The 14,942-nt window shown below is 35.5% G+C and overlaps 1 protein-coding gene across 1 annotated transcript; it reads right to left on the reverse strand.

The window, feature by feature from the left end:
* Window positions 1–1,095: 1,095 nt before the first annotated feature.
* Window positions 1,096–14,061, reverse strand: LOC129265074 (cell division control protein 42 homolog). Its single transcript, XM_054903057.2, has 3 exons — window positions 12,968–14,061; window positions 10,982–11,040; window positions 1,096–4,038 (listed from the first exon to the last, which is right to left on the reverse strand). Exons 1-3 carry the CDS (start codon window positions 13,275–13,277, stop codon window positions 3,541–3,543), a joined length of 867 nt encoding a protein of 288 aa, XP_054759032.1. The 5' UTR covers window positions 13,278–14,061; the 3' UTR covers window positions 1,096–3,540.
* Window positions 14,062–14,942: the final 881 nt, after the last annotated feature.

Below are 14,942 nucleotides of genomic sequence, written 5' to 3' on the forward strand. Positions count from 1 at the left end.
GCACTTCCTTACAAATTGAAATAAAAATATACATTTCAATCTTGCATTATTCTTCAGAGAAAAACAAGTTTAAATCGTTTGAACCCTTTTCGTAACTACATATCAATTTACTGGTGTATGATTTGAATGGAACTCAATTGAAATGGCCATGTAGACATGCTTGCCTTGTTATTTGCTATTTATCTTGTCAGTTTTTATTGGGTTCAGGTAATGGCCACCAATGAATGAAGAAAAATCGATAAAATAATATGGTTATTTCTCATTTCATTTTTATTTTTATTCTGCATCAGATTGATGTTTTTTTAGTTCTTTATATCCCATCCAAAATAACAAAACAATCAAGCAAGTTTGGAAATATCTCATCCAAACTGCAAGGTGTTTTTTTTCGTGTGAGGAAAGTCAGATTATTAATCATCTATCCAAATTTTAGTATTTACTTCTCAAAAATATATTTTTCACTTTTAACATGATCGTCTTTAGTCTCTCACTCTTTCAATCTTGCCCCCTCCTTTTTTTTTTACCCCCCCTCTCTTTCTTTTCTCTTTTGATCATCCAAACTCTTTGCTTCTTGTTTCTGTTTCGCTTCCTTTATCACGCACGAGCATTATTAAAACCAATTCAAAAGTTGGCTGGTAATATAGGCCAGACCATTGTCAACTCCCAGGTAACTTTAACTCATATGCCATACCCACTTCAAACAAATGTATCATAGCAATGTATGTTGATAGTACAATGCTAAAGCAAGGCATCATATTTGGATACCAATCTTGAATGGGAAACACAGGCATCTGTATCATACAAAATGTGATAATACTCTATATTTGCGAAGAGGGTATGACTACTCTGGGCAAACAATACTGGTCCTGAATGAATCCCATCTATCAATCTTTGTAATCTTCACTTCTTTTTCCCAATTGTTCTTTTCAAAGAGATTGCCTGTATCACTTCAAAAGAAGGCGTCCTCCCATATGAATGAAAGGCTCATCCCAGGCCTGAAAGGAAACAATGCCATGAGAATAATAGAGGGATCTCTCACACAAAACACAATGAGTGTATACCTTGTAAACATCAAGTACAGACATGCGGAGACAGAGATGCAATAAATCCAATTCAGTTTTATTTGATAGTCAATAAAAACGCTCTGTAGTCTTAACAGAACAATGATACCAACATCAACCTTCAGAAGTCCTGTTAGGGAGGGGGAGAGAACATGCATGTAAAGTATATGCCATGTTCCTTATTTACTATTGTGCAAAAACTATTACTCACTGTCACTGGTTCAAACAAACTTAATCTCAAAGTATATTTATCAAAATGTGACAGGAAATATGGGATCAAGTTTCTTTGGAAAGGAGAGACAGATAGGATAATTTCAGATATTTTTTCTTTTCCTAGTTCCTAATTCAGAAGTTCATTTTTTGTTTTAACCATGAGCTCTATGTTTTATCTGGGTGGTCTACAAATGCATAAAACCTATAAATGGTGGGTGGCTATGGAAAAAGGAAAACCTCAAGCCTCCATAGTTTGATGTTGAAATACCAACAATGTGAACAATGCCCCCATCCAGGTAGGGGGGGGGGGGCTATTGTCTACAATCACTAGAGAAATAAAGGAAAGATTGTTGTGTAACCTTGTGTGCTGGTTTGAATGATTGTAGAAGGAATGAGCTCATCACCAATATCTTGCCCGGAGAAATTTTATGATTTAACTGAATATCTGAGAGCATGGGAAGTGATTAAATCCTAATTTGAGCTCAAAATAAGTGTATTGAAGATCTTAATTCAATCGGTTTAAAAATCAAACTACACTCGAATAGCAACACCAAAATGAACAACCATCCTTGAAACTTTATGGTGGTGGACAATTTTACATATATGTAGATGATGAAGAACAAAAATTGAAATCATTACAGACTGATTATTTCATAATCCAAGTTTAGTTATTCTGATTGTGCCAAATGGGGAAAAAAATTATAATAATAATAATAATAATAAACCGTTCTTGTATAGCGCATATCACAATTATGAATAATGTCTCTATGCGCTTCCAAAGGACTTGGATATTATTACCCCAGCTGTAGCTTGGCAGCCGTAATTACTAAGAATACAGCGCACACGCATTTCAAGGAATAAATTCCTGCCAGGTACCCATTCACCTCACCTGGGTTGAGTGCAGCACAGTGTGGATAAATTTCTTGCTGAAGGAAATTACGCCATGGCTGGGATTCGAACCCACGACCCTCTGTTTCAAAGTCCGGAGACTTATCCACTGGGCCACAACGCTCCACATTATGGTATTATAAACTTGATAATTAAAATTTTGGTATATTACACTTAATATTTTTTGGTATTATATAATTCAATTCACTGTTGAAGCTTCACTGGTATTTACCTCATATCAAAAGCATATCAAAATTTTCTATATATTAGGAAGTACATACTAATGTTACTAGTAAAATTCCTCATTTGACTAGAAGTACATGTACATGTAACATCAATGCCATGACGCAGAAGTTTGCTCAGTTACACTAATATTTGAAAGCAATAACATACAGTGTATTACTCAATCTGAGCATCTGAATTGTTTTTTTATTTTTTATTTAAGATGATTTATGCAAACATGTGGTCCTCTTTATAAAGATATATAATTTCAAATAATCTCTTAAATATATACAACAGAGCAAGAAACGTAACATATCAATTAAAATAAAAAAAAACAAATACATGTGTGAACAGTGTGACAGTGTTTCCTGAATTAGGAATTCAGATTATTATTAACATCATATAGTTTCTCACCAGTTGCTACAGTTTGATTTTAAAAATTACAGTAATTGTTTGTATTGATGTTTGAGCATATACATGTATGTGGTGCTCTGGTTCCCTGTAAAAAAAATAATTAATTTGAGTAATTTTATGTCAATGAAAACCATGGGAAAAAAGCTAGAATATTGATTACATTTCTTTATGGAACAGGGCCGTAGACCATCAAAATCAGACTGTAAAGGCAACTTAAAATATAGAGTACATGTATGAGTAATTATTTCAGTAAAACTGATGATATTAAAAAGAACATGGCATTCTTGCCGAAACATATATAGAGAAAGCCAAAACAATAAAAACTTAGACCATTTAATTCATGAAAACATGTAGTAATAGTACTCTTTGTTGTGGTCTCACAAGTTTTTCAAAATCATACCAATGTTGAGACAGAACCAGATTTTCCCAGGTACTGATGAACAAGCAGCAGTCATTTACAACAAAATGTTTTGGACTAACCACAGAGGCATACAGCAGGGGAAGCAAACAACTGTACTTTGCTACATTTCTGTTATTAAAACACAATTTTAGTGCTTTACATATTGCAACATCAATAAAGAAAATCGGCCGCGTATCCATCTGCACAGCATGATGACAAATATATTAAATTAGCATCAAACATTCACATTAACAATTGCAGAATGAGTTACGGCTTTGGCATGTTCGTTTTTCTGTAATGAACAGTCTTGAATGTTCCATTGAAACAGGACACTCACAACAGGTCTCATGTTGGGATACAACAGAGCTTTTTCCAGATCGTTCCTTTCTTTTTAGGTTTTGTGTCCTGTGCTCTCTTGGGTGGAGGTGGGATTTTTTCTTTTCGACTCAATCTCCGTCTCAGGCTTTTTGATGATTTAGGTGGTTTAGTGTACTCTAGTCCAGTTAATATTACAGCATCAAAAACTTCCTTGAGATTGTGCTGGGTAAGTGCAGAGCATTCAATATAACCCACAGCATTGATACGACTTGCGCGCATAGATGCCTCCTCTTCACAGATGGGACGTTCCTGATGTTTTGAAAGGTCTATGAGAATGTTAACATCTGTACGGAGATCACACTGTGTTCCAATCAGCAGGATAGGAGTCTTTGGGTTGTGACGTCTGAGCTCTGGTAGCCATTTCTCCAAGACGTTATGGAATGAGGTGGGTGAGACAACGCTGAAGCACAGCAGGAAGACGTCTGTTTGAGGATAGCACAGGGGCCTCAGAGAATCAAAGTCATCCTGAAACGACAAAAAATGAACAAAGAAAACATAAATTATATATATATTATAGATACAATTCACTCAAACTTTATCTGATAATACATCAAATATTTTGTTAAAACTAACATTTAAAAATGATTTGAATAACAAGTGAAGACTTTGTTTAGTTTTGAGTAAGTTATGTACTTAATGTAGGGCCCATATAGATTTAATCAGTGAAAATTTATTGAAATCATTTGCCACCTTTCAATCGATGAAGTTTTATCATTTCCTGGAATCTAAATGCTGATATTAATTCATATGAATATGTGTGTCTATGCATCTACTGTGCACATGTTGCAGTTCTGCATGTCAGTGATCAGCAATGCAGACAATTTTCTGCAGCAATCATCAATGTAGACATTTTTTCTGCACTGGATATTCACTAGAATTGTTTGTATCTATATGATCTATGGTTTTCAAACAAACGTATGTCTAGCCCACCAACTGAGCAAAACATGCTGAGGACTACTATTCATTGAAAACAATACAACAAAACTCTGCTGAATCTCACCTATCCCAACCTATATGTATATTGAAATTTTGAATATGACATAAAGACTTGTCAGCTATATTACAAACATGTGACAGCTGTACCATGTTGCCTGGAACTTAACCTATATTCCTCTATTTACATTTACATCTGTACCATCACATACCAGTAGCCTTATACATGTGTATGGTTTGAATTACATGTGTGCAGAGAGGTGTTCTGACATTTGTACCATATTCTATTATATTATTTTAAACGCTCATTGTTCAACCGGACCTCAATAGCCTTGGTTCGAATAATCTTTAAAAAGTCAGAATACAGTACTGTCTGCACACTACAATTATATAGCTAGGTAGGAGTTGATCTGCACTAAAATGCTGAGATAGAGTCAACCATGGCAAGGATCAATGCATCCTGATGCTTCAATTCAACCAACCAAGGACATATCAACTATATACCTTCAATTGATATAATCCAACATCAATAAGCTACGTTCCAAATTGATTTTGATCGATACCTGGCGATGATGAATGTATTGTATGAATGAAATTTATTACTATGCCTATGACATCCTGTCAATGATAATAACATAAAACACATGACCCTTTGATTCCATGATGCAGATGGATTATAAAGTTTTATATGGCAATTATATGTGTAGGCTACCTGTCATTGTAAAATTACACACCCACTTCACATGTTCATATGATTAACAATTGCTCAGATTGCATTAAATGCTAAAAAGGTGAAAGTCCTGCATTATATTGAAACCCCCTATATGATAACTGCATGCTTGAATTAAAGAGCTATGTTCAAATTCTGGTGTAGAAATCTAATCATGGAAGCAACCCTTATTAATTGTTTATCCTATTTAGAGTTCACCAAAGTTGAATTGAAATGTGCACACAATTACAATGTAGTACAACACGGCCAATTTATGTGTCTTCAAAAGACATACAGGGCCAAGAAATTGGGTCCAAATATTGTTTCATTTTCTTCTCAACATCTTTTATTCAATCACCTTGATTATATTTCAAATAACTTTCCTCAGAAGCTGATAGACAGGTTATTATGAATTTCTCAACCATGTAGTCTAAAAATAATGCAGAGAGAGAGAGTATCTGGGGACTTTATATGGTTAATGGGAACATAAAATGGGATTAATCAGAGTGGTTAATCCAAAAAGTACCCGAATTCTAACAAATTCATTAACAGGAGTCTGTTGAAATAGAAGGATTAGGATTGGAAATGAATACATGTAGGGTAATCTGTTTTTCTAGAAGGGTGTAAGAAGGATGAGGGAGTTGAAAACAGGATATTTTATAAAAGGATTGTGGTCACAGAGTATGAGCAGATAGCAAGTGTTTTAATAGGAGAAGTGGTTTTTAACCAGCAGTGAGTACATGTATTAGGCATATTCTGATGGATTGAGCCAGTGAATGTGTCATCATATTGTCTAACAATCCACTGGTTAGTGGTTACCCCCTTTCATAGATCACAAATCCACTTAACACTGGGTTAACCATTAACTGAGTTATATAGTAAGATCCTATTGCTACAAATTGAAGTGTTTTATAAAGTTCTAATGTTTGGTGGCATGGACTCCGGAACTTACGGTATTGTCACTGTCAGAAATAGGTATTTGAATTTGCAGGAATCACTTTAGGGCTATAACTTTTACAGGTTCAATGACGGGAGATACCATTTTAATTGAAAACAGATAATCTTTAACTGCCAATTCCTTTGAGATTTAAACTGTACTATTGTAATAAATTTGCTGCTGGTATACATCAAACCAATTTCATTGATGTGTATAAAAACTTCATAAGAAATTAACTGTGTGCCTTCACAAATAAGTATTTAAAATTTTTTTTAAAAATTGCCAATCAAATCTGATTAAATTTCAGATAATGGTAAAATAATCCCATGCAGCCAGCACTGCAAGCTCAAATCCAGAAAATCCGATAAGTGTAGAACCATTGCAGACTTCTAGAATTGCTTGTTCACTTTCATTATATACCTACGGTACTTGTTCTTCAAGCAAGCACATGTAGGACACAACCATTTATGTCAACATCAATTTGTATGGTCATTGTGAATCACTTTCATTCTATCAGTCTCTAACACCATCGTCCGTGCAAACGATCTGGTGTGTGGATACCACATCAATTCTTATATTGGGATACCTACAATACATGTACATGTAGACCAGACAAGAGGGCAATGATATTAGAGATATTTCCTTTACACTGTACAGTGCATTATTTTTCTTTGCCACTGGTACATGTACCTTGTCACAGGGCCCCATGGGAGACCAACACATTGTTGAATGGGCTTCCCTGTTTTTAAATAAAATAATAAATAAATAAATGAAATGTAATGCAAAATGTGCCAAACAATAATTCTTTTTTTTTTTAGTTCTTGGGCCAAACACCATATTTCTTCATCAGCCAACAGGTTTACAAAGGAAGAAAATTAATAATTTGGCATCAAAGTGACTATTCAAACAAGGGTTCTGTTTGAGTACATAATGAAACATATGCAGAAGAATGAATAAATCTTAAGTTCTTGCCAGGTATGGCGAACAAAAAGGTTGGTGAGTATACATACATGTAGTCTCAGCTTGTACTGTTTACCTATTTTTGCGTAGGCGTAGTTCAATAGATTTTCCAAGACCGAGCAAAGTACATGAATGATTCAGCACTGCACTCAATATCAATTTTGCAGGACTTGTTGCTGTAGCAATTTTATACCATTACTAAGTTTTCTGGTGCATATTTTGAATCTTCACACTGCTGATCTCTCACTCCAAGCGCCTACATGTTTTCACACATTTAAATCGAAAAGGATCCTTCCTGTACATGTACATTGTAAATCATTACTTGTAAGAATATAAACAGCCTTAGTTTTATGTACATATTAAATGCATATTATGTTTACTGTTTACCCATTAGCCTATTAAAAAAGGTTGAACATAAGCTTTGAAATATACTTTGGAAGTCCTTGTCCAACTTGTGTGTTTAATACTGCACCTGAAAATATGAAAAGCAAGTTATGCAATTCACTGATTTTCCTTAGTTCTTATATCTTGTCTTTTATTCTCTTTCATTATATCAAATAAATTTTGAATAACTTCCGCTCAGGAATACAATGTATATTGTCAGATCCACCGCAAGTCAAGGTTACAGTCTGTGTGTTCTATATTCCATATTTTGTACCACACTCTATGGACAATGGACGTGAAAGGGCATCTTCTACAACTTGGCTTGCAAATATTTGTTTTCATTTGACATGGTAGAGTGTAGCTAACTATTCATCACCACCTTTGCTGCTCTTGTCAGTACATGGGGTAAAGGATGCAAACCACAACATTGCATCCTAAACCACAAAACAGGAACCAATATCATTGGTGATAAGTGTCCCCTATTATATTACTGAACCCTACATAACCTTATAATTGTATATATAGTGTTCAGGATTGCTGTGTATGAATCTTATTGAAGAACATATGCATTTGTAATTCATGAATATAAACGATTCTTTAGAATAATTATATTCAAATGATTTTCAATCACATGTCAATGTCACTGACTTACAGCTAGTGTGTACATCTATATGTACCATTACCAAGTACAGAGGTCAGTGCTTCCCCCAAATTATGAAACCCGGGTGTTGTAATATAAAACTTGGTCATTCCAGTATCCAGACATGGTCGTGGTACCTTACTCAGCTCAGTAGGGCATGGGTACTGGGAAAGTATGGTGTAGGATTCCAGGGTTCATAACCTGTTTCTCTCTTTCTCAATACAATAAACTCCAGTCCTTTGAGGGCTAGGGGGCTGACATGTACACCCCTTGAATTTGTTCAAAGGATATTGCCATTGTGCAAAATAAAATGCACTCTTTAGGGAGGTATGTTAGGTGTATTGAGTTTGCATCTCATTAACTATAAATAATCATGCCCATGAATAGAAGGAGGGGAATATACTGAATGATGAATGGGCCTGGGAAGTTTAGTGAATGGATTAGTTTAGTCTTAAATAAACATTGTAAAGATTTACAAAAGAGATGGAATTCCCTCCCCAGAAATGCTTGGGAATAATTCAAAGATAATGTTCCAAACACGATCTATCATCCTAACTTGAAAATCTCAGTCTGGGCTCAATGCGCTATTTCTGCATGATTTTGTGCAGCATGCCTCTGCGCTGTGGTTTCATGATTCATCTTTCTGTAATTTCAAGTCCAACTCATGAGTTTTTTTATTTTATGATCTAAATGGAACTATTGGAATTACCTGCAGGCAATCAAACATTATCAAATAATATTCACTTCACAATTTTTCAAACAAATATTTTATATTGGTAAACTAAAGTGACACCCCAGGCATTAAATTCTTACAATACTGTACACTTCCTTCTATTCAGTATTCTCGCTATTCACCTCCATTGCATTCAAAATACTTGATCATTCATAAAACATATAAAATTTATGCATGAGAACAATAAAGTAGTGGTAAACGACCAACAAAAAAAGAGTAGCACACCGCTATATCTTTAGAATAAGCATATACATTAGTATTTAGTAGTATTTAGAAAATTCTGGAGACAACTATAATTTGCAGTTTAACTTTGCACCAGAATTTGGTATATCCTCATTTATGGTGTAGTATTGTATCCCATACAGAGTGAGAGTGCAGTATCATTGAAAAGATTTAACTGACTTGCAAATTGCTCTTTGAAAGAGAGGCCAATTTTCTTGTTCAGCGAAAAGGTAAAAACTCATTCTATTACGATTTTTTAGGCCTACAGTGTAATCATGTAATTGATGGTAGGAAGGGTTTTCAAAACTTATTCTTGTTGTGGCCAACAAATGTCTAAATCCTAGCTAAGGTATTTATTTTTCTCACATCAGTGGATTCTGGAAAGATATCTGATTTTCTTGTTCAGTCAGGGACTCAACCAGGGGGAAAATAGATTCAACCAGGGAGGTGAACGCATTTATAAACTATCATTAGAGACCAACAAGTTTCATTTATATTCTGAACTGAATAGGTCACACAAAAGCTTGTGATTTTAATGAAAATATTATTTCAGGAGTTGTTTCATATTTTAAAAAAATGTGTGATTAGAACACACAACTGTAATGTAAATCAGGTCAGTATGTTGTATTGTGTAGCTGTAGACCTACCCATTTTATTCCTATAACATTTCTTCTCAAAAGTGTGGGAGGTTCAAAGCATGCACCTTCATTGTTCAATATTTGTACATGATTGAGAACATTCCATCGCTGAACATTCCTATCACATATAGCAATGAAACATTACACTTCCTAGTCCAAGGATTTTCTAAACACCATTGCAACCAAAACAGGAACCGTACAGTCAAAACATTTCACAAGCTCCTGAATGACTGGGCAAACATTTCACCTCCATTCTGCCATGGTGGCACCCAATATTTCACCTGGGTTTGGGCACAATACATGTGAGATATTATTCCAGTCTTTGTACTTGAATCGTGCCATGCCAGCTTCTTCACGCTTACAAACTCAGCAGCATGAGCTAAGGCTAACAAAAACTTGTCTAAACATGGGCGGTATAGAGTTTTGCACACAGCAGGGTATTGAAGCCATGGCGCCATGATCTGATTAGGCCACCACTGTTGGGTCTATTTATTTGGCTAAACTTGAACACTAAAGATCCAGTCAAGCAAAGAGTAAAGCAAAAGATATAAACAGAATCTGCAACGTTTTTCTTTGTCCACATTTATTGTAAGACTCCTTCCTACAAAAAAGTACAAGGTACATGTACAAACTTTTCCAGATCAAAGAACCAAGAGAATTTGGCACTACTGGTCCCTGATGTATGTGTAGGGACAACTTTGTTTTGTTTTTAGGCAAAACAGCACAAACTGGAGGCAAGTGAATTGCAAACTAACTGTATAATTGCATAGTTGTATATTTGTTCTCTTTTTAAACCCCTCACAATCGTTTTGAATAATTTTTTTCTTATCTTTTAATATCATTTTATTTGTTTCAATTCAACATTATGTATGTGGTACAGTTGTACAAGTACATGTATGTAAATATGCATGATGTAATTGTACAATGCAGTATTGCACAATGTGAATCTCACACTTGTGTAGCCATGAGTGGTCTTAGCCCGTTGATGATTCATTCAAAGTAAATACAAGAAGGGCCTACATGGTACATATATCCAATTAACTGTGTATAAACCTTATTGTAAGCCATATATTATGGGCAAAATCCAGACCATAAAGATATGAAAAAGTTGTTTTTTAGAAATACAGTTTAAAATAGATGTTGATAATGATATTACATGGATGTAAAATGTTTTTAGAAAGAAGAAAACTATTTCATGAAATATGAAACATTAAACTGAATTTATTTTTATATATGAATATCATCGACTTACCTGCCCAGCAGTATCACATATTTGAAGTTTGATTGGTTTTTCATCAACTCTTATGACAACTGAAAAAAAAGGGAAAGGAGAAATAAATTGAATGTACAGAGCAGTGCTTTTTTGGAGATAGGAAGATTATCAACAACAATGGAAGAAGACAAGGATTATTACTCTTGTTTCTGTTAATGCTCCTTCAGTTCATTGCCCTCTCTTCAGTGTAACAGTGAAGGGGCAAAGACTTTTCTCAACACACACACAGGCTCACTGTGACAGTCAACAAAACATAACCGGAAGGGTTTAGAGTCATTCACTACACCCATATTGTATCATGGTGAAAAGCCTGGTCCTAACAAAAGAACCCCAAAGGAGGCTCCCCTTTTCTTGTGCTCTTATCCATATTCCTAATAATACAATGATGCCATTTAAGCATCTTAGTGTTCTAGTCTATAGAAGAGTGAATCATGCTCTACCTTGAAAGGTTCCCACACCTACATTTACAAGCACACAAACAAATACCCATGTTTCAATTGAATTATTTTGAATAGATCCTCCATCTTCCTTAAGATTCAGAGTAACATTAATTTTGTTTTAAATTTATATATAAGATTATCATGGATTCTCTAACTTTTCCACTTTAAAAAAAGGAAAGGTGGGGATTTGAAAATGTAAAATTTCAGTTCCAAAGTTAAGTAAGAGTTCTGAAGCAAATTGAAACTAACAATCATTGAAAATTTGACAAACAGATGAGACAATGGTAATGCTACTGTACATTGTTATATCAGCAGCTCTTCTTAGTTCCATGATAGATACTGGTTGTACATACATGAGACTACATGTGAGACCATATGGTACAACCATACTGCATGTCCCAACACCAAAAAAGAGGATTTATAGAAATCAATAGTGGGCACAAAGGATATGTTCGATTGCTTAGTCTGCTTGCCATCTGCCTGTATCGCTGATCTTCATTGTTCTATTGTACAGTCATACAGGTAAGTGTTGCCACTCGTAATTTAATATGCTTCCTTGGTTACCAGTTTTTGCAAGGACCATATTCACAAACATGACTTAATAACTTACTTTTTATGAACATTAATTTATTTCTAGACAAAATACAGAGTGAAACAAAACATTCAATGCAATTTTCTCAATTGAACCTGAAACTGAGAATTAAATTTGAGCATTTAAGTATTGTACTGTCGTGGATCTATACTCAAGTCAATTCAAATTGAAAAATACTTGAATAAAAATATTAACACAAAGAGATACTATAGGCCTACACTCCACTTGAAATTTTGAAAATGACAACACAGATCAGATATACACAGATAATTGAATATTGCAAGTTTCAAAGTTATAGAACTCTGAGAACTGCCAGAACCACTCCACAAAGATGAACTCATAGTAGACTAGCTTTTCCATATCATGGGGAACTACTGACTACATGTACAAGTATGATCCTCTGAGCTGACTTATATACTAGCATAAAGACATTTGATTGAAAGTTAGAGATGCTGACCTGGGGGGGGGGGGGAAGGGGGGAGCCAGTTGTCAAATGTATTGCTGTACACATGACCAAAATATTTCCAAACACCTAAACGAGTTTTTCTCTGTGTGCAGAATAACCCCTTAACAAGTTTTGCCTCAGGCCCAAACACTTCTCAGAAACTAGGAAAAATCCCCGGAGAAAAAGCTTGGGGAAAAAACATACCCTAAACACGTTTGGCTAGTCTTTAAAAAAAATGGCTTAAAAAAAAAAAAAAAATGTTTGGCCCCGTGATTGACCATTGACCAGTCAGTTTAAAAAAGTCTTTTATTTTTGGTCACACATGTGTAACGTTACAGCAATATTTGACTGCCCCCCCCCCCCCCGGTGCTGACCATTTTCATAGAAGATATAAAATTGAAATGGATTCTCCAATTTCCATTCTACATTTCCACTCCAGCATGGAATATTGGCTGCAAATGCCATCTCAAGTACTGATGATGAATTACCTGAATAGTTATCAAATGCTGTAGGAACATACTGTACTGGATACCCATTTGTTGTGTAGCTCACAACAAGACTTGTCTTTCCAACTGCCCCATCCCCAACAAGAACACATTTGAGTTTGGTATCACACTGAATAAGATCTTCATCCGAATCGGCCCGCATTACTAAACTACTCGGTGCGCTCGGTGGGTGTGTAGCCGAAGCTCTGGGTTGAACATTCGGTGGCATTGCGGCAACTTCCTCGTTCTGTCCTACTTGGTCGTGTAAAGAGCCAACGTCCCGGTATTCCTTTGAAAAACCAGCTAGCACCATCGAGACTTCGACATGTGGAATGAGAAGTGTCTTCTTTGTAATCCAAACATTAATGAAAACAATTTTTGTAAATCAATGTTAGGCGTCGTCGATCTCTGACATAAACTTTTTGGAGTTGGACTTTTCCACGATAGTCGATAGAAAATTAGAATAGAAGAGTAATGCACACTGTCTCTGTCGAAAGTTAAATTTGGAATCAGTCCCAGAATTGATGGCCGTAGTTTTTGAGTTGTCAGCTAGCTCGAACTGGTACCTCGGCCTTACGTGTCTCGGATCTGTTTAATTTAACTATTGAAATATTCCATGAAATATCCAAGTCACTCAATTCCTAGTTAAAGCGATGTACTGCTCTGTCGCTGGTGCTTCTCCAAATGATCACTGCACTCTAACAGCTGATCGATATCGGGTCGTACCGTACGTCACGTCGTACCGTACGCGTATATATGTACGCTCGCTAAAGTAGTAAGGTAGTGACGTAGCGTGGATCGCCCGCTGCGATTGGTCGTCTTTCCACTTGTTCCCATAACCAAGGAGCTGAAGCTCCTTGCCATAATAGAAGGGTTGGGTGCACGGGTGTCACCTCAAGTCGGCTAAAATCAAAGGCCAACTATTAAAGTGCAAATGACTGCGATGTTGTCCGAGGTCCAAGCTTCATCATGAGGGCGATGGGGACGATTTCAGCCCCCCCCCCCACACACACAAACCTACTTTTCAGTAAGTAAAGTGTACATCGACGTAAAAAAAAAAATACTATCTTATTGAATGTTTTCCTTTCTTGAAGTCCGATGAGGTTGCTATGAGTGTATATAGGCCTACCTGTTTCAAAACACAGTGATATTTCAAGTAGTGAAATAGAACTATGAGAAAATGATCAAAAAGAGGAAAGAAGAATTTAAAAAAGAACAAACGAAAGTTATCCATTTGGAGAAAATTTTGCCATCATTAATCATTACGCCCCCCCCCCCCCTGTCAAAATACCATGGCACCGTCCTTGATAGTTTGGGATGTTAACTACTTCAGTAGCCGCTCGGTCCTGCACGATTATAACCCCCCCCCCCCCCCAACAAAAAAAAATATCAATAAATAACTGAATGATTTAAATGAATGAATAAATATATATATTAAATCGTTCATATCACTAGGGGATTCACAATAGCTTTGGAGGGAACTTCGAATCTTTGAAAAACTTGGGAACTTCCTATCTCACCGCATGGGGGCGTTATAACCGGTTAGAGAAAGGGACATTGGATGCCGAGACAAAATAATTGTGCTAACAAAATTATATGAATCAAATCAATGAAATACATGATACAAACAAAATTACATAATATTGATGAAATCATACTAAATGAATAAAAACAAATTAAAACCTATAGATTAAAACTGTAAAAGAGTTGCTGAGTGTCTGTGCATGTTTCGCTCAATGAGAGCAGATAGCATGTAAAGTTGCAAAACCGATTTTGTTGCACACTAGCTATACCTGTCGATATTCATTTATTATTGATATGCAAACAACCCTAAGACATGTTAAACTCTTTTACTCTTTCTTCTCCTTTACAATACAGAATCTAAGTATTATTACCCTTCGTCTTCTTTTAATTGTGGCCCTCCATCCCAGCAGTGTTTTATACATCCATCGTCTAAAAAAGTTAGATTATCTTCAAA

This window comes from Lytechinus pictus, chromosome 7 (assembly GCF_037042905.1).
Source record: "Lytechinus pictus isolate F3 Inbred chromosome 7, Lp3.0, whole genome shotgun sequence".
Taxonomy (NCBI): domain Eukaryota; kingdom Metazoa; phylum Echinodermata; class Echinoidea; order Temnopleuroida; family Toxopneustidae; genus Lytechinus; species Lytechinus pictus.